The sequence below is a fragment of the Rhinolophus hipposideros genome, assembly GCF_964194185.1.
Source record: "Rhinolophus hipposideros genome assembly, chromosome: X".
Classification (NCBI taxonomy): Eukaryota; Metazoa; Chordata; class Mammalia; order Chiroptera; family Rhinolophidae; genus Rhinolophus; species Rhinolophus hipposideros.
Genome location: NC_138046.1, coordinates 82,973,078 through 82,995,366, shown reverse-complemented (window position 1 = coordinate 82,995,366; position 22,289 = coordinate 82,973,078). Strand labels below are relative to the sequence as shown.

At 38.7% G+C, this 22,289-nt stretch overlaps 1 protein-coding gene across 9 annotated transcripts in view; it reads left to right on the top strand.

Moving 5' to 3' along the window:
• RRAGB (Ras related GTP binding B) overlaps positions 1–13,754 on the top strand; it is a 28,692-nt gene extending 14,938 nt beyond the window's left edge. For 7 of the 9 annotated variants that reach the window (XM_081043957.1, XM_081043962.1, XM_081043961.1 and 4 more), the window contains 5 exons: positions 811–906; positions 3,095–3,217; positions 4,638–4,729; positions 12,190–12,305; positions 13,227–13,754. In XM_081043957.1, the coding sequence (XP_080900083.1) occupies positions 811–906; positions 3,095–3,217; positions 4,638–4,729; positions 12,190–12,305; positions 13,227–13,324 (525 nt within the window). In that variant the 3' untranslated portion in view covers positions 13,325–13,754. The remainder of the gene's footprint in view (positions 1–810; positions 907–3,094; positions 3,218–4,637; positions 4,730–12,189; positions 12,306–13,226) is intronic. The other 2 variants (XM_081043963.1, XM_081043960.1) reach the window with 1 other exon arrangement.
• The last annotated feature ends 8,535 nt before the right edge of the window (positions 13,755–22,289 follow it).

Below are 22,289 nucleotides of genomic sequence, written 5' to 3'. Positions count from 1 at the left end.
ATTAATCTCATCTAAAAACTACCTTCACAGCAACATCTAAACTGGTGTTTGACCAAATGTCTGGGTACCATGGCCTAGCCAAGTTGATACATAAAATTAACCATCACAATGTGTACATGCACTTACTACAAAGTCACCCAGTCATGGAAAATCTCTCTGTCTGTCTGTCTGTCTGTCTGTCTGTCTGTCTCTCTCTCTCTCTCTCTCCTCTCTCTCTCTTTCTTTTTCTGTGTGTGTGTGTGTGTGTGTATGTGTTTGTATAGATAGATATTTTTCCATATTTATGTGGGCACTTGCAGATAGATACATATCCAAGATGAATAGATATTTGTGAAGGGGTTGTTATATAGCCAAATAAATACAATTCATACAGAAATAATACATATGAGTGTATGCATATATGTATGCCTGAGAGAAAGATGTCTACAAAGGTTAAAGTGTTTTGATTTACAAAACTTTGATATGGGATAGCTATCTTAAAAGGACCCAGATTGGGTGATTTGGAATGTTAGATATGTTTCTTAAGATTCCTACATGTGGTAAATTTTATTTCTCAAAATAGTGCTCTCAGTGAGTACACAGCACAAGCAGCATGGGCCTGAAGAATTCTAGTAGCTATTGCACGTTTAGACCTGACCTGAAACTATTTCTGCCTTCCTAGTTTCTGAAGTAAGGTATACACTGAAAAATTCTTCTGAGGAAAGAGGAAATACCCCTCTTTAAAATATGCTGAAATAATTACATCTCAGATTTTGCAAAGAAAGAGGAGAGCTGTTTATGCTGATCAGTATGTTGGACTTTTTAATTCAGATTTTTAAAGAGCGAGAAGAAGATCTGAGGCGTTTGTCTCGCCCATTGGAATGTTCTTGTTTCCGAACATCTATCTGGGATGAAACTCTCTATAAGGTGTGTATGTTTCTCTGAGTTCCCTCATTTTAAGAGCATGAAAAAAGGCTAGAAGGGTATTATCAAGACTAAAAGATTTTAAACTCTTTCATAGCCATATAAATGTGTTGAACTACAAAAAAGAAATACTCTATAATAAATAGTTTGAAAACAATATCAAAATTAACCTTAAGAGATTTTGGTTTTGATCTTAGATTGGGTTGATACACCTACCAGACCACACTGAACTAGCCAGTTTACTCACAGTTAATTTGATACTGATTTTCCTGACAGCTGAGGTTTCACGGGCCATGATCCATTTTGACCTGTTGTGGTCCCAGTGCTGATTGGAGCTGTGTCTAATACTTAGGTACCTTTATAGGATACACGCTGGTCTGCCTAAGTTTGATGGCAATAGAACAATATTTAGGGGAGAGATTGGAGAAGGGAGTCTTAGAATGAAACATGTTATATCTAGAATTTGGTAGTTTCAACTTTCATGCCAAATGGAGACTGGCATTCTTTCAACCAGAAAGATTGTTCCCGTTGCTGGAATGGATACCACACTGCTTGTAGTAGTTGTAGAGGTTACAATAGGTGCGTTATGGATGAAGCTGAAATTACCTTATTGGTACATAGGCTCCTTCTCCTGCTTCCTCCCTTTCTCCTACTGAACAAGTGTTTTGAAAGACTTGTTCCTTTTGGGTCCCCTGTGGTCATATCTTTCCTTCAGACTGCTTCTGGTATCCATTGACAAGTCTGACTCTGGGTGGGAAAGCATCCTTCTCTGTCACTGGTAGCTACAGCCTCAGTATCAACTGCATCTGACAAGTATCTACAACCAGAAGCACAGAAACCTGATTTGCCAAGGAGAAAAACCATTCAACTTTAAATATAGGCGTTGATTTATTTTTTTAACTAATTTTCCCCCCGATATTATGTTGACCCAGCCTCACTCTAATAACAGATCATTTTTGAGATAGATACCTGTCTAGGAAATACTGTTCTAGATTAATTTGGGCCGAATTTCTCTCAAAGCCTTATTCCCATAGAACAGGTAACCGTGAATAAGGATGGACATGACGCACTGATAAGAACCAACTGCGGTGTGAAGGATGGCAATACATAACACGACCAAAGACAATTGGCTAATCACAACACTGCTGTGAGTGACAATGTCTCTGCTGTGGTTAGCTTTGGTGCCTTCTCCAAGGTAAATTCAGCAGTGACATTAACACCGATCTGGGAATTTGGAACCTGAACCCCCATGCCTGAGTAATAAAATTAATTGGAACAGAGACATGGCAGGCACTACTATCTCTTACATAAATGTTGCATAGAGCTAACTTAAAATTTTATATTAAGTTTTATTCTACAAACACTCATTTCCTGTCTGCTTGATGCTGTTGGACGCACAAATGACTAAGACCAGGTTCCTGCCCTCTAGTAGGGGAGAGAAGAACATTATACACCTTAGGAGACAAATTAGAGTGAGATTTAAGGAAGTACTAAAATTGAAATTCAAATTAAAAAGCCTTAAGAGAATAGAGGGAGGGTGTGGTTAATTTCAACTCCTTATATTCATCATACTCTTCTAGATGAAGTCAGTTTTAGGAAACGCACAATGTACCATTTTTAATTTAATTGGATCAATAATTTATACAGCTAAAAATAAGCCTTTACAAAAGACAGTACCACTAATTTGTCTTGTAATTTCTCTTGTATGTTATCCCATTCAGGGGAGGGGCCATTTGTCCATGTGGCTCTGATATTTTCACAAAATTGATTCTTAGTTGTATGTTAAATATAGCATTAGGTTCTGATTTTTAGAGCAATCTATACTATTGGACTTAAATATTTGTTGAATGACTGGATTAGAAGCTTTTTAGCCCAGTAGATCAGAATTTTCAACCTTTTCTGAGACAACAGGATGGAATTTTTTTTTTTAATTATCAGTGGAAAAAAGTTTCACCAGCATTTTATAAAAGTTTTTGAAATTTTTTTTTAAAACTTCAACTGAAGGATAAAAATAAAATATTGGCTTTGTTTTCTCATTTTATTTATTTTATATCATGTTTGTTATCAGTATTTGGGACTCAATTTTATCACCATATTTTTCCGTCCATATGTTATAATGTACTTACTCATTTGCAAAGGTCTGGGACAGGCTGCCTATTGGTAATATTACACCACGCTTCTGTTCTGTTAGGCTTGGTCCAGCATTGTTTATCAGCTGATTCCCAATGTTCAGCAGCTAGAAATGAACCTAAGGAATTTTGCTGAAATTATCGAGGCTGATGAAGTGCTTCTATTTGAGAGAGCTACATTTCTGGTGAGAACTTCATGCTCTGTAGATGAACTTCCACTTACATTCTTTTATTCAACAACAAAGAACAACATGTTGCCACTCTCAGGAAGAACCTTTTCCCTCTTGTCATTACTTTAGCATGCATAACCTTATTTATAAAGTAGTATTGTCAGCAAGTGACCTGAAAGAAGTGCTTTGGTTTTTAGCTCTTTAGTAGTTGGTAAAACTTAGTTTTCTTTGCAGGTGTGCCTTACTACAGTTTAGATTATTTCTGCTAATCATTGTTCATTTGTATTAAAGTATCTCTATTTCCTATTGACTTTTATTATGAAATGAGGATTATTTCCCTTTTAAGGAAACTCACATCCCACCCCTTTCTCCAAAAGACTGAGTTGAAAATTTTTACTGTGGAAGAGATGTAATTAATGGTCAATTCAGTGACATAGCTTAAGAATTCAGATGGAGAGGTGGAATGGGAAAGAGGCATGTTAATATTTAATCTTTTTATAAATTCAACTTAACTATATTAGAGCCTACTGTATGTAAGGCCCTGAGAGGGGATACAAAAAACAATATTTATAAGTAAAATTTTTAAATAACAGTAATAGAAACTAATTTGAGAGGTCATGAAGCACTGCATAAATAATTGCTGATTAACTTAGTAAATGTAACTCTAAAAGCAACTCATAGTAAATGATTTGTTTCTGAGCTCTACCAATGCTTGGTGATTTTAGACACATTCTTAATCGCTCTGAGCTTGGTTCCCATTCTACAAAATGGAGATAATATCTATATCATAGGTTCTGGCAAGTGAGTCTGTTTTGCTTCCTACTAGAAAACTTCACATCTGTATATTCAGCCTATAGGAAATGCTTGTCTGCTTTTATTAAAATCTGAAAGTGTTAGGGGAAGTATTTTTACCTGGCGTAGGTATTCATCGTGAATAGGTTCATTTATAGATAGTAAATTCTCAGAAGTAAGAATCATTTAGTCAACATTTTTAAATATAGTATCAAAAGCCATTTGGTTATAGCCTTCTTTAGAATTAAATACATTAAGTATACATAAGAATTTTTATTTCTTTTTCCTTTTTTGACTTGTACCTTTTTAAAACGAAAGATCATCCTGTGAAATATTGAAATAAGATGAATATTAAATGATTAAAGTAAGTGAGAAGACACAACAATGAACCAAAATAGATAGTGCTTAAATGATCTAATAAAATTGTAACTAAATGGTACGGGATGCGTCATCCATAAGGACAGTGAAATTTTGCATAATGTTGGCAGGATATGAGACAGAGGAAAAGAGACAGTAAGCCAGGTGCCAAGTCTATCTTGAAAATCAGGGTGACCAAGCGACTGACAAAAGCCTGCCTTGTGGAGTTGCAGAGAGTGGTATGACTACATTGCATGGATTTAAAGGGCATTGGTCTTTTTCATAGGTGATTTCTCACTACCAATGTAAAGAGCAGCGTGATGCCCACAGATTTGAGAAAATCAGCAACATTATTAAGCAGTTTAAGCTGAGTTGCAGGTAAGAGATCTTATGTGATCTATTTATATTTGGAAAAAATTATTATTATTTTTGAGAGGTTCAAATAACTATACTGGACTGCACTTGTATATTCAGAATAGTTCATTCAATTGGAAAGAAAGCTAATGTCCAAGGGAGCCTACAATTGACTGAGGAGAAATACATTTTCCTTTAATGGAAACTCAAGTGATACAGAAGTGTATAAAACATGCCTACGTAGAGCACCATGTTGAGATGTTTGATCCTGTTTGGGAAGAAATAAAAAAATGTCCAAGAGATTTGAAGAAGAAGAAAGAAGGATAACTTACCCTACCAAATACCAAGATTTTCTATAAAACTACAGTAATTATAGTAGGGAGGTACTGATTCAGGAATGGTACAAACTAGAGAGTCTAGAAATGTCTAATCATGTTGTCTCTGCATTGATTAAATACAATTTGAGTCTTAGCATTGTGAATATCAGAAGAAAGAATGGCTGAAAATCATAATTCAGTAAAGATTTAAGAACCAAAATTCTTACCCTGGTAAACTTCGATACCCAGAAAACACATAGGTATAAGTTTACTCCTTTTATGCCACAGGATACAAAGCGCTTTGAGATTTATTGGCATATTTAATGCTAAAATTTTTAAGAAGAAATATCAAATGTCATGCAAATATAATTACCTTGTTTGTTTTAAAAGATATGGAATCATTTCTTGAATTTCAGTGTAACTAATATTCCAAATAAATAGTTATTAATCTCAGTGATAGAGAAATTTCAACTTAAAAAGCTTCTTTTTAATTTTATTTTATTTATTTTTTAAAGTTTATTGCGGTGACAATTTTTAGTAAAATTACATAGATTTCAGGTGTACAATTCTGTATTACATCGACTATAAATCCCATTACGTGTTCACCACCTGCAGTCAATTCTCCTTCCATCACCATATATTTGATTACCCTTACCCTCAACTCCCACCCCCCACCCCCTTACACTCTGGTAACCACTAAACTATTGTCTTGTGTCTATGAGTTTTTGTTTCTCAATTGTCTTGTTCTTTTGTTGTTTCTGTGTTATATACTACATATCAGTGAAATCATAGGGTTCTCTGTTTTTTCTGTTTGAATTATTTCGCTTACCATTATACTCTCAAGATCCATCCATGTTGTCACAAATGTTCCTATATCATCTTTTCTTACCGTCAAATAGTATTCCAATGTTTATATATACCGCAACTTCTTTATCCATTTGTCTGTCGGAGGACATTTGGTTGTTTACATGTCTTGGCCACCGTAAACAAAGCTGCAATGAACATTGGAGCACACGTGTCTTTATGTATAAATCTTTTCAGATTTTTTGGCTAGATACCCAGGAGAGGGATTGCTGGGTCATATGGTAATTCTATTCGTAATTTTTTGAGGAACCTCCACACTGCCTTCCATAAGGGCTGCACCAGTCTGCATTACCACCAACAGTGTTTGAGGGTTCCTTTTTATACACAGCCTCTCCAACACTTGTTACTATTTGTCTTGTTGATGGTAGCCATTCTGACTGGGGTGAGGTGATATCTCATTGTGGCTTTTATTTGCATTTCTCTGATGATTAGTGATATTGAGCATTTTTTCATATGTTTATTTGCCACTTGTATGTCCTCTTTGGACAAATGTCTCTTCAGGTCCTCTGCCCATTTTTCAGTTGGGTTGTTTGTTTTTTTTCTTGTTGAGTTTCATGAGTTCCTTGTATATTTGGGATTTTAGCCCCTTGTCAGAGGCACTGTTTGCAAAAATCTTCTCCCATTCAGTTGATTGCCACTTTATTTTGTCGATGGTTTCTTTTGCTGTGCAGAAGCTTTTAAGTTGGATACAGTGCCATTCATTTATTTTACCTTTTACTTCCATTGCCTTTGCAGTCAAATTCATAAAATGCTCTTTGAACCCAAGGTCCATAGGTTTATTACCTATGTTTTCTTCTATGCACTTTATTGTGTCAGGTCTTATGCTTAAGTCTTTGATCCATTTTGAATTAATTTTGGTACATGGTGACAGATAGCAGTGCTGTTTCATTGTTTTGCACGTGGCTATCCAATTCTGCCAGTACCATTTATTGAAGAGGCTGTCTTTTCTCTCTTGTATGTTTTTTGCTTCTTTGTCAAAAATTATCTGTCCATATTTATGTGGTTTTATTTTTGGGTTCTCAATTCTATTCCATTGGTCGATGTGTCTTTTTTTCTGCCAATACCATGCTGTTTTGATTATTGTAGCCCTGTAGTACAAGCTAAAGTCAGGGAGTGTGATACCTCCAGTATTGTTCTTTTTTCTTACGATTGCTTTGGCTATTCGGGGTCTTATTCAGGAACAAATCTGATTATTTTTTTGTTCTGTTTCTTTAAAAAATGCCATGGTCATTTTGATGGGGATTGCATTAAATCTGTATATTGCTTTCGGTAATATGGCCATTTTAACTATGTTCATTGTTCCAATCCATGAGCATGGAATGTCTTTCCATTTCTTTGTGTCTTCTTCAATTTCTTTTAAAAATGTCTCATACTTTTCAGCATATAGGTCTTTCCCATCCTTGGTTAGGTTTATTCCTAGGTATATTATTCTTTTTGCTGCAATTGCAAAAGGAATTTTTTGTTTGTATTTCTTTTTCTGAGATTTCATTGTTAGTATATAGGAATGCAATGGACTTTTGTACGTTGATTTTGTATCCGGCAACTTAACTGTATTCGTTGAATGTTTCTAATAGCTCTTTGGCGGAGTCTTTAGGGTTTTCTATATATAGCATCATGTCATCTGCAAAGAGTGACAATTTAACTTCTTCATTCCCAATTTGGATGCCATTTATTTCTTTCTCTGGCCTGATTGCTCTGGCAAGGACTTCCAACAGTATGTTGAACAGCAGAGGTGATAGGGTACAGCCCTGTCGTGTTGCTGGACGTAGAGCAAAGGGCTTCAGTTTTTTACCATTAATTATGAGATTAGCTGAAGGTTTGTCATATATGACCTTTATTATGTTAAGGTATTTTCCTTCTATACCTATTTTATTAACTATTTTAATCATAAATGGATGTTGTATCTTGTCAAATGCTTTTTCTGTATCAATTAATTTAATCATATAATGTTTGCCCTTTATGTGATGTATCACATTGATGGATTTGCGGATGTTGAACCATCCTTGTGCCCCGGGAATGAACCCCACTTGGTCGTGATGAATAATCTTTTTAATGCATTGTTGTATTCGATTTGCTAGAATTTTGTTTAGGATTTTAGCATCTGTATTCATCAGAGATATAGGTCTGTAGTTTTCTTTTTTTGTGTTGTCCTTACCAGGTTTTGGTATCAGGGTAATGTTGGCCTCATAAAATGAGTTAGGGAGTACTGTCTCTTCTTCAATTTTTTGGAAGAATTTGAACAGGATTGGTATTAGATCCTCTTTGAAGATTTGGTAGAATTCACTAGTGAAGCCATCTGGTCCCAGACTTTTGCTTTTGGGAAGGTTTTTGATGACTGATTCAATTTCGTTACTGGTGATCGTTCTGTTTAGATTTTCCAGTTCTTCATGGTTCAGCCTTGGAAGGCTATATGTTTCTAAGAACTTGTCCATTTCTTCTAGGTTGTTGAATTTGGTGGCATATAGTCCTTCATAGTATTCTTGATGATCCTTTGTATTTCTGTGGTGTCCGTGATAACTTCCCCTTTTTCATTTCTGATTTTGTTAATTAGTGTCTTCTCTGTTTTTATCTTAGTGAGTCTAGCCAAGGTCTTGTCAATTTTGTTAATCTTTTCAAAGAACCAGCTCTTCATCACATTAATTTTTTCTATAGTCTTTTTGTTCTCTGTTTCATCTAGTTCTGCTCTGATTTTTGTTATTTCCTTTCTTCTGCTGACCTTGGCTTTCATTTGTTCTTCTTTTTCTAGTTCTTTAAGGTGTAACATGAGGTTATCTATTTGGGATTTTTCTTGTTTCTTGAGATAGGCCTGGAATGATACAAATTTCCTTCTTAAAACTGCTTTTGCTGCATCCCGAAAATTTTGGTAGGATGTATTTTCAGTGTCATTTGTTTCTATGTATGTTTTGATCTCTCCTCTAATTTCTTTGACCCACTCGTCCTTTAAAAGTATGTTGTTTAATCTCCATGTATTTGTGTTTTTTCCTGCTTTCTTTTTGCAGTTGACAGCCAATTTCAAAGCCTTGTGGTCAGAGAATATGCTTGGTATGATTTCAATCTTCTTAAATTTGCTGATGCTGATTTTATGTCCCCACATATGGTCTATCCTTGGGAATGTTCCATGTACACTTGAAAAGAATGTATAGTCTGATATTTTAGGATGAAATGCTCTATATAGGCGAATTATGTCCATTTCATCTAATGTGTCATTTAGGACTGCTATTTCGTTATTTATTTTCTGTTTGGATGATCTATCCATAGTTGTCAATGACGTATTTAAGTTATCTAGTATAATTGTGTTTTGGCCAATTTCTCCCTTTAGTTCTGTAACTAGTTGCTTGGTATATTTTGGTGCGCCCTGATTGGTGGCATAAATATTGATGAGTGTTATGTCTTCTTGTATAGTCCCCTTTACCATTATGAAATGTCCATCTTTGTCTCTTGTTACCTTTTTCACGTTGAAGTCTGTTTCGTCTGATACCAGTATAGCTACACCTGATTTTCTCTGGATACCATTTGTTTGGAGTGTCAATTTCCACCCTTTCACTTTGAGTCTATGCTTGTCCTTGTAGCTGAGATGTGTTTCTTGGAGACAGCATATGGTTGGGTATAGTCTTTTGAGCCAATCTGCTACTCTGTCTTTTTTTATTGGTGAGTTTAGTCCTTTTCATTTAGGGTGATTATTGACATGTGAGGATTTCCTGTCATTCTATCTTTAGTTTTCTGGTAAGGTTGTGTCTCCATTGTTTCTTTGCCTTTTTGTTGTTGTCTGTTAATTCTGTGTGATGGTATTCTATTATGTTTCCCTCTGTTTTTTCTTTTATTACAGTATATATTTCAGTTCTCGATTTCTTTTTTTGAGTGGTTACCCTTAAGTTTATGTAAAAGAAAGTTTGATGTTTAGAGTATTCCATTTTCTTCAGCACGCTTACTTTCTCCATTCCCATATTCCGGTTCAGGCCTTTACTCTCTCCCTTTTTATGTTGCCACAAATTGTCCCTGTTGATGGTGGTCGAATAGCCTCCTTTAATGTTTCTTGTAGTGCAGGTCGTATATTAGAAAATTCCCTCAGCTTTTGTATGTCTGGCAAGGTCTTTATTCCTCCCAGATAGCTAAAGGATATCTTTGCTCTATATTTTATTGTTGGCTTATAATTTCTCTCTTTCAATTTTTTGAATATTTGGTTCCACTCCCTCCTGGCTTGTAGAGTTTCTGCTGAAAAATCTGATGATAATCTAATGGGCTTTCCTTTGTATGTTACCGTCTTCTTTTCCCTGGCTGCCCTGAGGATTCTTTTTTTGTTGTTGATTTTAGACAGCTTCAATACAGTGTGCCTTGGAGAAAGCCTGTTGGGATTGAGGTAATTAGGTGTTCTATTTGCTTCTTGGATTCGAGGATCCATTTTTGTCCACAAGTTTGGGAAGTTCTCATCGACAATTTGTGTGAATATATTCACTGTTCCCTTTTGTGTTTCTTCTTCTTCTGGTATGCCCATTATTCTTATATTGCTCTTTCTTATGGAGTCAGAAAGGTATTCATTTCTTTTAAGTCTCAAATCTCTTTCTTCTTCCATCCATATCATTTCCAAGTTTCAATCTTCGATGTCACTGATCCTTTCCTCCATCTGGTCAACCCTACTACCTAAGCTAGTTATTTCATTCTTAATTTCTTCTGTTGAGTTCTTAATCTCCAAAAATTCCATTTGGTTGTTTTTCTAAATTTCAGTCTCTTTCGTAAAATGCTCATGATGTTCGTTCTTTGATTGTGTTTCTGAGTTCATTAAACTGCCTTTCTGTGTTTTCTTGCATCTCGTTGAGTTTTTCCAGAACTGCAATCTTGAATTCTCTGTCATTTAAGTCACATATTTCCATATCTTCAAGTTCCTTTTTTGAAGACTTTTCACTTTCTTTCTGAGCTGTCTTCATTCCTTGGTTTTTCATGGCAATTATTGATTTATTATTTCTCTTTCTAGACATCTCTAGGAGTGGCTTCTGCAACAGGTTGATAGGAAGAGGTCTTTCTTTTGTTTTCCAGTATTTGTTGGTAGAATGTTTTATTTTCTTTCCGACTGCAGCATTTTTTCCTCTCTCACACTGTAGTGCTATGTTTTCTCTGCACTATTCCACCTTCTCACACATTGGCATTTCCTTGGGAGATGGGTTTGTCCTGTTAATAGTTCTCCTGGGTCACTGGGCGCAGTGTCCGTGTGGGTATGCGGAGAGATTTTGAAGTTCTAAAGCTATTCCTGCACCAGATTCAGAGCCCGTGTGTTTTAGCAGTTCTGTTTACTCCTACAGGGATCCACCCAGATAGGTGGGGCCAGAGGCTGGGTGAGTTGTGAGAGGTGGCCCAGAGCAATGGCGGTGACCACCACCACAGCCAGTCCTGCTTCCACAGTTCCGTTCCCTTTGCTGGAACTAGTTGGGGTGCAACTTTGTGTCTGTGGTCCACAGTTCTCAGAACAGCAAATATTGTGTTGTTTTGATCTGACACTGCTACTGTTCCGCTTCTAGCACTGGGCATGTGCAGGCGTGGCGAGCTCTGGGAGGGTAGGGAGGGGACAGCTAGTCTCAGTGCCAAAGGCTTCCATTCTCTGCTTGGCAGTGAGGGCTTAAACCACTGTTTTCAGCCTTCTTCCCTCAGTGTTTCTCCAAGGTTTCTGCCATGAGCGTTGGTTTCAGCCGTTTTATATTTTGTCCCCTCAGTTCTATGGGCCTTAAACAGAGCCCTAACAGTCCGTGTTCTTCCCTCTTCTGCAGCTGTGGTAGTTCCGGGATGCAGCGTGCTCGGAGCACTGAGCTAGGTCTGCGTCTGCATCCGCGCAGTTCCGTCTCTGCACTTCTCCCTTCCCTCCTCCCCCGCTCGCGCGATTCGTCCACCTTTAGGTGAATTAAGTAGTGGGCCTCTTCTTTTTGCCTGTCTGCTGTGCAAGGAGTCCTTTGTGAAGTTATAGTTGTTCAATTAGTTGTAAATTCCAGGGGAGATTTACAGAGACTCACCTCATGCCGCCATATTGATAACGTCTTCTCTAGAACTCTTTTGTAACAAGATTTTTAACATGGATGTGCGTCTAAGCCCACTTTCATTTCACAGTCAATATCAAGTCGTAACTGACTTTCTAAGTCACTTTCCGAAACATGTTAAATTCAGCATTAGAGTTTCCTTGGAAAATAAAGTGGAGTTAGTGATTAACTGTCTTAATGAAGTGGTGAAGTAAGGTATAATGCTATGAAAATGTTTAACACAAAAGATAAGAATGTTTTATATTTTTTTATGTTTTTCACTCTTTTCTCCTTTCTCCTTTAGCAAGCTGGCTGCCTCTTTCCAGAGCATGGAAGTCAGAAACTCTAACTTTGCTGCTTTCATTGACATCTTTACATCCAACACTTATGTGATGGTTGTGATGTCTGATCCATCCATTCGTAAGTTTAAATTTAGCTGACATAGGTTCAAAGCCACATATTCTTTAAGCTAATAGCTGTAGAGGTAGTACTTTAATCAATACTGAAAAGCTATTTTGTAGTGAAGATGATTGCATAACAGTGTGAATGTACTTAATGCAACTTACCTGTACATTTAAAAATGGTTAAAGTGGTGAATTTCTTATTATGTATATTTTACCACAATAAAATTATTTTAATACTTGTAGTAAATACTTTTTTATGTAGTAGACTTATATCTTAAGCTTAAAAATAATTTAGGCTTTAGGTAATATGTTTTCTTTATGTGAACTTCAACAATCAAGTTACTAAATCTAGGGATTTTAAAGAAAAGAGAACCGAAATATATGATTTATGCCCCATATATTGTAGTTTTTTAAAAGATGAGTCAATATAAGCTTTGAATTATTAAATGTTGAACGTTTTATATGTCATTGTATATTCCTAGGTACCATATTCCCATATTTGTGTTATGGGTATAAAGGGAGGTATTTGGTGCTTCCATGTCATAATAGCCATATCCATCACAACCATTAAAATAAAGGTTCTAGCAGTATTTCCATGATGTTCCTAGAAGTTTAAATTAGCTCTGGTCCACTGTTTTTTTTCTACCTTAGATTAATATTAAAATATAACATAAGATAATGGGTTTTATACTATTAGCCCCAAACCAAAAGATTTTGAAATTTTATCTTGGAAATTTTGTGTTTAGGTATATATAAGTACGTCTTCTACTTTTTCAGAAAAATTACACCCTTGTTAAGTTGGAGCCTCCTATTCTTGTATGTTGTCTGTGACATACTATGTTGAGGGATTTGACTCTCTATTTGTTTTTACTAGTCAGGCATTCTTTGGCTGCCTGTACTTAATTCTGTTGGATTTCTCCCCTACCCTTACCCTCAGCTTCCGCAGCTACTCTGATCAACATCCGCAATGCCAGGAAACACTTTGAAAAGCTGGAAAGAGTGGATGGACCAAAGCAGTGTCTTCTCATGCGTTAAACACTGCCAAATGTTGTTTCAGGAAAAAATTGAAACACTGTTTCTTAATTAATCTTAATGTTGTATTCGTGTATGTGAGCTCTGAAATGTGTTGCTTACCATTCCTGTATTTCTTCCCTATTCCCCAGCCTTAACGTTTAACCTTGAATGCTGTTTACTCAAATAGTCAGTGAAAAATTAGAAGATGGCCTGTCCGAATTCAGTGTGTCATAAAAGTAGATGATATGTAAGTGTGCTTATAACAAGGTTCTAATAGTATAAGTGTTCTGATAACCTGGTTCTGATAGCTGTGTATGCCAAAGCCTTTCCCAACATTGTCTTGTATTCCTTATCATATAGTAACCTATAAATTTGGAGTATTAACTCTTTTCTCAGCATGCATTAAAAATATTCCTTAACTTCAATTGTAAATAAACTTTTGCTGTTAGGGATTTCAGTGTCTGTTTTTCTTTTCTTTGCTTTTTTAAGTTTTCTCTAAGAAAAAGTTAATTTTACAGTTATCCTATGGGGAGAGGACCTGCAGGTTGTGAAATAGTACAAAATTAAGTTGTAATAGGTTAGGTAGATAGACAGAAATGAGCAGGAGAAGGAGAGACCCAGCCCCGGTTAGAAAGCCCCTTGTTGCAGCTCCTACTTGGGTCAAGACATCTTGCAGCTGCCCTCACTTAGGGTACCAATGCCTTACTAGCCCTGCAGGATTCCAGGCTCACACATGTCCCTAAATCAAAGGGATGTGTTGTTAGAATTTAGAGAGAGAGAGAGAGAGAGAGAGAGAGAGAGAGACAGACAGACAGACAGAGAGAGAGAGACAGAGAGAGAGAGAGACAGAGAGAGAGAGACAGAGAGAGAGAGAGAGAAACCATCCTGCTTATCAGAATGTACACCCTGCTTCTCAGGGCCATTGTAATGAGCTCAGACAACCTTGGGAGCAAGAAGGGAGTACGAGGCATGCCAGCTAGGAGAGTGAGAGACACTAGAAAGGGAGAGGGGGAGATAATTCTACCCATAGAAATAAAAACTCTCACACAATGTAAGAAGAGGCTGCTTCCCTTTTTTGGGTCAGCCCGCTCTGTGTCTCGGAGTGTACTACTTTTACTCATAAACTTCTGGCTGTCCTATGCTGCACAGACTCTGATTCTTGACTGAATTCTTTCCTTCAAGAAGACAGATCCAAGGTACGTCAGTCCCGGTAACAGTTGTATAGGAAGAATGGAGCCTGATTCTAACCTTAAATCTAGGCAGGAGAATTTAAATGTAATGTGAAAGGAAATCAGAAACCATTGTAGGCTTTTGAGGAGGGAATTACATGAAAGGAATTTTGAGAAAAAAAATTAACCTAGACTGTACTGGCTGACTGATGGCAGTTGGGGAAGTTCTGGTAGTAATTCAGGCCTGAGGTGTGTTGAAAGTCTGTTCCAAGATGCAGTTGGAGAAGAAATGAATAAAACGTTGAGGGAAAACAGATAGGATTTATGTGATGTAAGTCTTCTTTCTTTGAGGTCCAGGGATGGTTAATTTTATACATTCTATGATACCTAATGGAATGTGCCTTTATTATGCTATTCAAATAGTATTAAAACCTTTTTCAAGCTAGGAGTTATATTTGACTTCATCCCCTAAGGAAAACATGACGCATTGTGAACAGGGAGAAAAGGAGCTTGACAACACTAACTAGAATTACTTAAAGCCCTAACGTTTTTAATTTCCATAGATAGGATAACAATACAAAAACATTTAGGGAATCTACAGCACAGTAGACTCATTTCATTTCTCTTGCTTCTATGTCACGAAAAACTTCAGAACCTCACCTTTCCCCATCTTATTATCCCCAGTTGAGAGAGTTTTCACTGAGCAGGGAAGAACCTGTTGTTTTTTAGTAGGTAGCCTATGTTATGTAGATTAGAAATCTCAAGTCTTAAAAAGAGCCTCATGGGAGTAATTTTATCAACAGTTGTATTAATCCTCTACAAAAGGAGATTTTTAAAAATAGATGTTCCAGACTTTTTGTCCTATTAACATCTAGAAGGAAAATGAAAAGAACAAATGAATCAGGGATCTGTTCTGTGACTAATAGGAGTAATGATTTGGCATGTATTCATTATCCTCGATATTGGGTGGGATTTGAAGGAGCTATCTAAAGTGTTTTGTTTTTTTAGAAGTTGAATAGATAGATATAGATATAGGTAACAGAAATTAGATTAGCATAAACAGTGCTCAATCTATGACAGGAAGCAGGCAAGAATATACAATGGGGTAAAGACAGTCTATTCAATAAATGGTGCTGGGAAAACGACAGATACTTGAAAAAAAAACTATACCACCTTCTTACTCCATATACAAGAATAAACTCAAAATGAATTAAAGACTTAAGTGTAAGACCCCAAACCATAAAACTACTAGAAGGAAACATAGGCAGTAAACTGACATTACTCTTAGTTATATTTTTTCTGATATATCTCCTTGGGCAAGGGCAAGGAAAACAAAAGAAAAAATAAACAAATGGGTCTACATCAAACTAAAAAGGTTTTGCACAGCAAAGGAAACCATCAAAAAACGAAAAGACAACCTGCTGAATGGGAGACGATAGTCACTAATGATACATCCAAGAAAGGGTTAATATCCAAAATATATAAAGAACCCCTGCTGCTAAGCATAAAAAAATCTGATTAAAATTTGACAGAAGACATGAATAGACATTTCTCCAAAGAGGACATATAGATGACCAACAGGCACGTGAAAAGATGCTCCACATCACTAATTATCAGGGAAACGCAAATTAAAACCACAATGAAATACCACCTCACACCTGTCAGAATGGCTATCATCAATAAATTGACAAGTGTTAGCGAAGACGTGGAGGAAAGGGAACACTCGTGCACTGTTGGGATTGCAAATTGGTGCAGCCACTATGGAAAACAGTATGGAGGTTCCTCAAAAAATTAAAAATAGAACTGCCATACAACTCAGCAATTCCACTTCTAGGTCTTTATCTGAAGAAAAAGAAAACACCAATTCAAAAAGATAATATGCACCCCATGATAATTGCAGCATTATTCAAAATGTCCAAGATATGGAAACAACCTGTGTTCGTCAATAGATGAATAAGTTAAGAAAATGTGTATAATTAATACAGTATTAATATGCATTTATTCATAGCTATACATTATTAACATATAATTAATGCATTAATACATTAACTAAAATGTAATTAAACATTTAGCCATAAGAAAGAATGAAAATTTGCCATTTGCAACAAAATGGATGGAACTTGAGGGTATTACTCTAAACAAAATAAGTCAGAGAAAGACAAATACAGTATGATCTCATATGTGGAATGTAAAATAGAGAGAAAAAAACAAGTTCATAGATACAGAGAACAGATTGGTAGTTGCCACAGGTGGGAGGTGGGAATGGGTAAAATGGGTGAAGGGCATAAAAAGGTACAATCCTTCCAGTTATAAAATAAATCCTGGGGATGTAATGTTTAGCATTGTGACTAGTTAATAATACTGTATTGCATATTTGAAAGTTGCTAAGAGAATAGATCTTAAAAGTTCTTACCACAAGTAAAACATTTTCTGAAATATATGTGGTGTTATGTTAACTAGACTTATTGTGGTGATCATTTCCAATATACACAAATATTGAATCATGTTGTAAACCTGAAATTAATATAATATTATATGTCAATTATACCTCACTTAAAAAATGTAAAAAGCACTTCAACTAATTGCCCAACCATGTGTGGGCAACACTTGGCTAAGACATGGTGTTGCTCCTCAGCTTGGAAGGCAGGGGATTCTCTAACCTCACTGGAAGCTTCAGATAGTTTGTCATTATGCTGTATTTTTATGAGACTTTGTCATGCGAGAGACCCTGCTCCCTGCGCCATGTGTCGTGTGGGGCGGCCTGCGGGGTCTCAGCTTCCGCTCCCCACATCAGAACGCAGGACATGGTGAGGCCAAAAAGGAACACCCACGGAGCCATAAGTAGGGGAGTCATATCACTATGGTCTCTCTGGCAGCTGGGTTGGAGACACAGGAAGCAGAAAGCAGGAGCCACACAATCTGCAATCCACACTCCACCGCTTACTGGCTCAGCCACCATCTTCTTGCTAGCCCCCGTTTTCTGCTAGCATAGCCACGGCAGTTATATTAGTGGCCAATGGCTCACTGGTTACAGCAGACGGCCAACTAGGCACAGCTGATGGCCATCCAATCACAGTTGATGGCCATTTACTACCTGAGCCAGCACCTTTGCATGTGAGGTCAAGAGCCTGGAAACTGCACTCCTGGCTCTGTCCCCACAGTAAACCTTTTCTGAAACTTTTAGATGAAGACACCCATTATTTGTAGGAAAATACTGAGTCAATAATCTGGTTGATTCCCAGATTAAAGCAAAAGTATGCAGATTTCCCCTTAACAACAGACTAGAGGGCATCTGTTGATTAATCAGCCTTCTTTTGACAAGAATATTCCCATCATGGAGGAAATTCTCAGAGATGATCTAGACATAAGTGTGATTTGGAGACCTTGCCACTGAAAAGAAAATAGGAGGTCCCACCTTCCCCTTTGGAGAGTGGGTGTGGCAACAGAGTCCCAGAGAACAGTTTGCAGGCTCTCAGCCTCATGTGGAAAGTTGCTGGCTCAGGTAGTAGATGGCCATCAGCTGTAACCAGTTAGCCATTAGCCACTAATATAACTGCCATGGCTAAGCTAGCAAGCGCAGATTGCAGTTAGCAAGTGGGATGGGTTGGTTGGCAGAGAAGCGGACAGCAGATTGTGCATCGTGTGGAGCCTGCTTCCTGTGTCTCCAACCCAGCCACCAGCAAGACTATAGTGGAACCCCCCCCATCCATGTTCCGTTGGTGTCCCTTTTTGGCCTTGCCATATTCTGTGTTCTTATGTGGGGAGTGGGACCAGAGTCCCCGCACAACAAATGGCGCAGTGAACAGGGTCTCCCGCATTTGTTAGAGTGGGTAATAGAGGGACAATCAAATTCAAGGATCGTGGGGAAACTCAGGCACAGTCCAGGCAGATGTTGTTATTAAAGAGGGACCTGATATAAAGCAGGAGTTTAGAATATGGTATTGGGATTTGTGTGAAATAGCTGTATTCATAGGGAAATGTGGGAAACCGTGCTGAAGTGCTAGCAGGTGTTGTTTTGTGAAATGTTGAACCTTTGACTTCCTTGAGTGGTTTGTGCTCCCAGCAAGGCAAAACTTGCTACTTTGAGAACACAGAACCACACAAGGCCAGGAAGTGTGGAGCTGGCCAAAAAACAAGCCTTTGTGTATTACCTTCATTGTAACTACTAGATTGCAGACAGTTCTGTTACTTTTTGATGCCCAGAGTATATAAGCTGCAAAACTAAACTTGGGCTGAGGCATTCTACTTAGAACTGCTGCAGTCTACTTAGAATTGCCTGCCCTCCCGATCCCATCTTTGTCTCTCTTCTTTTTTCTCAATCCTCACTCCCCACTTCAGGGACTGTTTGTCTCGTCGGCAGGCACCGACAAGTGGCGCCCGAACAGGGACCTGAATACTGGGGATAAAGTGAAGGACACCGCACGGAGCTGAGACGCGTCGCATAAGGTAAGGGGTGTGGTGAGATACCACAGTCGGGAGTAAAAAATCATGGGACAGGGTAAAAGCAGAATGTCTTTTACTCAAATGTTAAAAAGTATGCTAAACGGACTGGAACCCCAAGATGAGGAGGGCCTAGATGAGGAAGGCCTAGAGGAAGCGGCTGCTCGATATCATGACCCTGAAGGTTACAAAGCAGTGGTTCAGACAGAAACAGGTGCTAAGACAGGACATCTGAATCCTCTCCAGGCAGAGATTGATCGATTGCAGTCAGCAATCGCCTCCCTCTCTGTGCAGGTGCAGATGGTACAATCGAGGCAGGCAGAACAGACTTGCCCTCGTGATTCTCCTCTGCGTAAGGTTTTGCAAACCGCCTGCAAGTTAGGGGAAGATACTGGAGATTTTGGGTTGGCATTTCCGGTGATAGACAGGACGCACAAGGAAATCCTGTCCGAGACCATGTGCCTTTTGCATTCAAAAGTTTAAAAGAGTTAAAAATGGGATGTTCTCAATATGGTCCTAATGCCCCGTTCACCCAGGCCCTGCTAGAATCACTAGCTACAGAAGCCCTGCCGCCTAGTGATTGGAAGCAACTTGCTAGGGCTTGCTTATCAGGAGGGGACTATTTATTATGGAAGTCTGATTTTGCAGAATTCTGTCAGAGTACTGCAGAGATAAATCAGACACAAAACATTCCTATCTCCTTTGATATGTTGGCAGGTGAAGGACCTTATAGAGACTTGCAAACACAATTAAATTTTGACCCGGCTGCTTATGCACAAACAAGTGCTGCCGCCAGGCGTGCATGGAAAAAGATTCCTATGCCTGGAAAACGTTCTGAGGACCTCTCTAAAATTATCCAGGGGCCTGATGAGACTTTCCAAGACTTCCTTTCGCGATTAATGCAGGCGGCTGGAAGAATTCTGGGAGACTCAGATGCCAGCATGCTTTTAGTTAAACAGCTCGCTTTTGAGAATGCTAATTCTGCATGCCAGGCTGCATCACGACCTTACAAAAATAAGAGTAGCTTGTCAGATTATGTCCGGTTGTGCTCAGAAATAGGACCTTCTTATACACAGGGTCTTGCAATGGCTGCTGCCTTGCAAGGAAAGACTGTTAGAGAAATGTTATTACAACAACAACAACAAAAGAAAATAAAGGGACAGGGCAACTGTTTTGGGTGTGGACAGCTGGGCCATATGATCAAAAACTGCCCTAATAAACAAGGTCAGCCTCAAAGGAAGGAGGGCCCAAAACAACCTGGATTATGCCCAAAACGTAAGAGAGGTAAACACTGGGCCAATGAATGTAAATCTAAGAGGGATGCCTCTGGTAATCCTCTTCTTCCGGGAAAAGGGAAGAGGGGCCAGCCCCATTCCCTGTAGCAATGTTATGGGGCGCTGCCGCAGTTGGTCCCCCACCAGGGATATCCATTCAGGAACTCTTCTGAGCAACCCCAGGCAGCGCAGGATTGGACCTCAGTAGCGCCACCTACACAGTACTAACACCTGAGATGGGAATGCAAGCTATTCCTACAGGGGTCTTTGGGCCTCTGCCTCCACAGACTGTGGGACTCATCCTAGGAAGGAGTAGTATTAACGATGAAAGGGATATTGGTTGCTCCGGGAGTTGTCGATATGGATTATACAGGAGAGATCAAGATTATGACACATTCGCCTGGAGGCATTTCAGTGATCGATAAGGGCCCACACATAGCACAATCATTGTTAATTCCATATGTCAAACCGGGTAAAACAGCAGGCCATAAATCCAGAGGCGACACAGGCCTTGGTTCATCAGATGCTTATTGGGTCCAGGCCATTCAACACCAGAGGCCAGAATTACAACTATCCATTAATGGCCGTTCCTTCATGGGCCTTTTAGACACGGGGGCCGATGTCTCTGTTTTAACTGCAGATCACTGGCCTAGCCACTGGCCAAAGCAGCAAACAGTAACCCAGTTACAAGGCATAGGACAATCTCAATCACCAGAACAGAGCAGTGATATATTGTTGTGGAAAGATCAAGAGGGACATGAAGGATCCTTTCAACCATACATAGTGGCAGGATTGCCTGTCAATCTATGGGGCAGAGATGTCATGAGTCAGATGGGAGTTTACCTGTACAGCGCTAATCAACAGGTCACTAAGATGATGTTCAATCAGGGACTTCTGCCTAGAGATGGCTTAGGTCCTTCTGGACAAGGAAGGAAAAAGCCTATCTTTCCCTCGCCCTTACCACAAAGAGCTGGCTTGGGATATTTTTAATGGGAGTCACTACTCCTCCTGTACCCCATGCAGATGCTATCACTTGGAAAAGCGACGCACCTGTTTGGGTAGAACAGTGGCCACTATCATCAGAAAAGATACAGACTGCAAGGTTGCTGGTACAGGAGCAACTCGATAAGGGACATATAGCACTTTCTAACTCTCCATGGAACTCTCCATATTTGTAATTAAGAAAAAATCAGGTAAATGGAGGTTGTTACAAGATTTGAGAAAAATAAGCTGTAGTTCTCCACCGACCCTCTTTCATTATGGTACCTGTTAACATTTCAGGTCCTTGGTACTCGGATCTCAGAGGAGAATTCCCCTCCTTTCTAGCTCTGTTCCATTTGCTACTGCCTTTTGTAATAATCTTTGTTGGTGTTCTTCTATTCATATGTTTTACTCCGTTGCTCATAAAGGTAATACTCAAGGGCTTCATCGATCTCCAAACAAAGGTTCATGAGTTGAGATTATCTGCGCAGGTCCACCGTGTCACTGACACCCGTGTATAAAGCCCCTACAATGGGTCGGCAGCCAAAGACGGGTAAGGATTTGGTAAGAATGTACATAACCTAAGACAGGAACCATTCGCTAGAGGGATGGTCTCCTATGACGGGTAAATGGACATATCTGTACCAACCACCTAAGCCAGGCGCGACCCTTGTGTTAATTTTATACAAAAAAAGGGGACCTGTGGGAAACTGTGCTGAAGTGCTAGCAGGTGTTGTTTTGTGAAATGTTGAACCTTTGACTTCCTTGAGTGGTTTGTGCTCCCAGCAAGGCAAAACTTGCTACTTTGAGAACACAGAACCACACAAGGCCAGGAAGTGTGGAGCTGGCCAAAAAACAAGCCCTTGTGTATTACCTTCATTGTAACTACTAGATTGCAGACAGTTCTGTTACTTTTTGATGCCCAGAGTATATAAGCTGCAAAACTAAACTTGGGCTGAGGCATTCTACTTAGAACTGCGGCAGTCTACTTAGAACTGCTGCAGTCTACTTAGAATTGCCTGCCCTCCCGATCCCATCTTTGTCTCTCTTCTTTTTTCTCAATCCTCACTCCCCATTTCAGGGACTGTTCGTCTCGTCGGCAGGCACCGACAGGGAAAAATG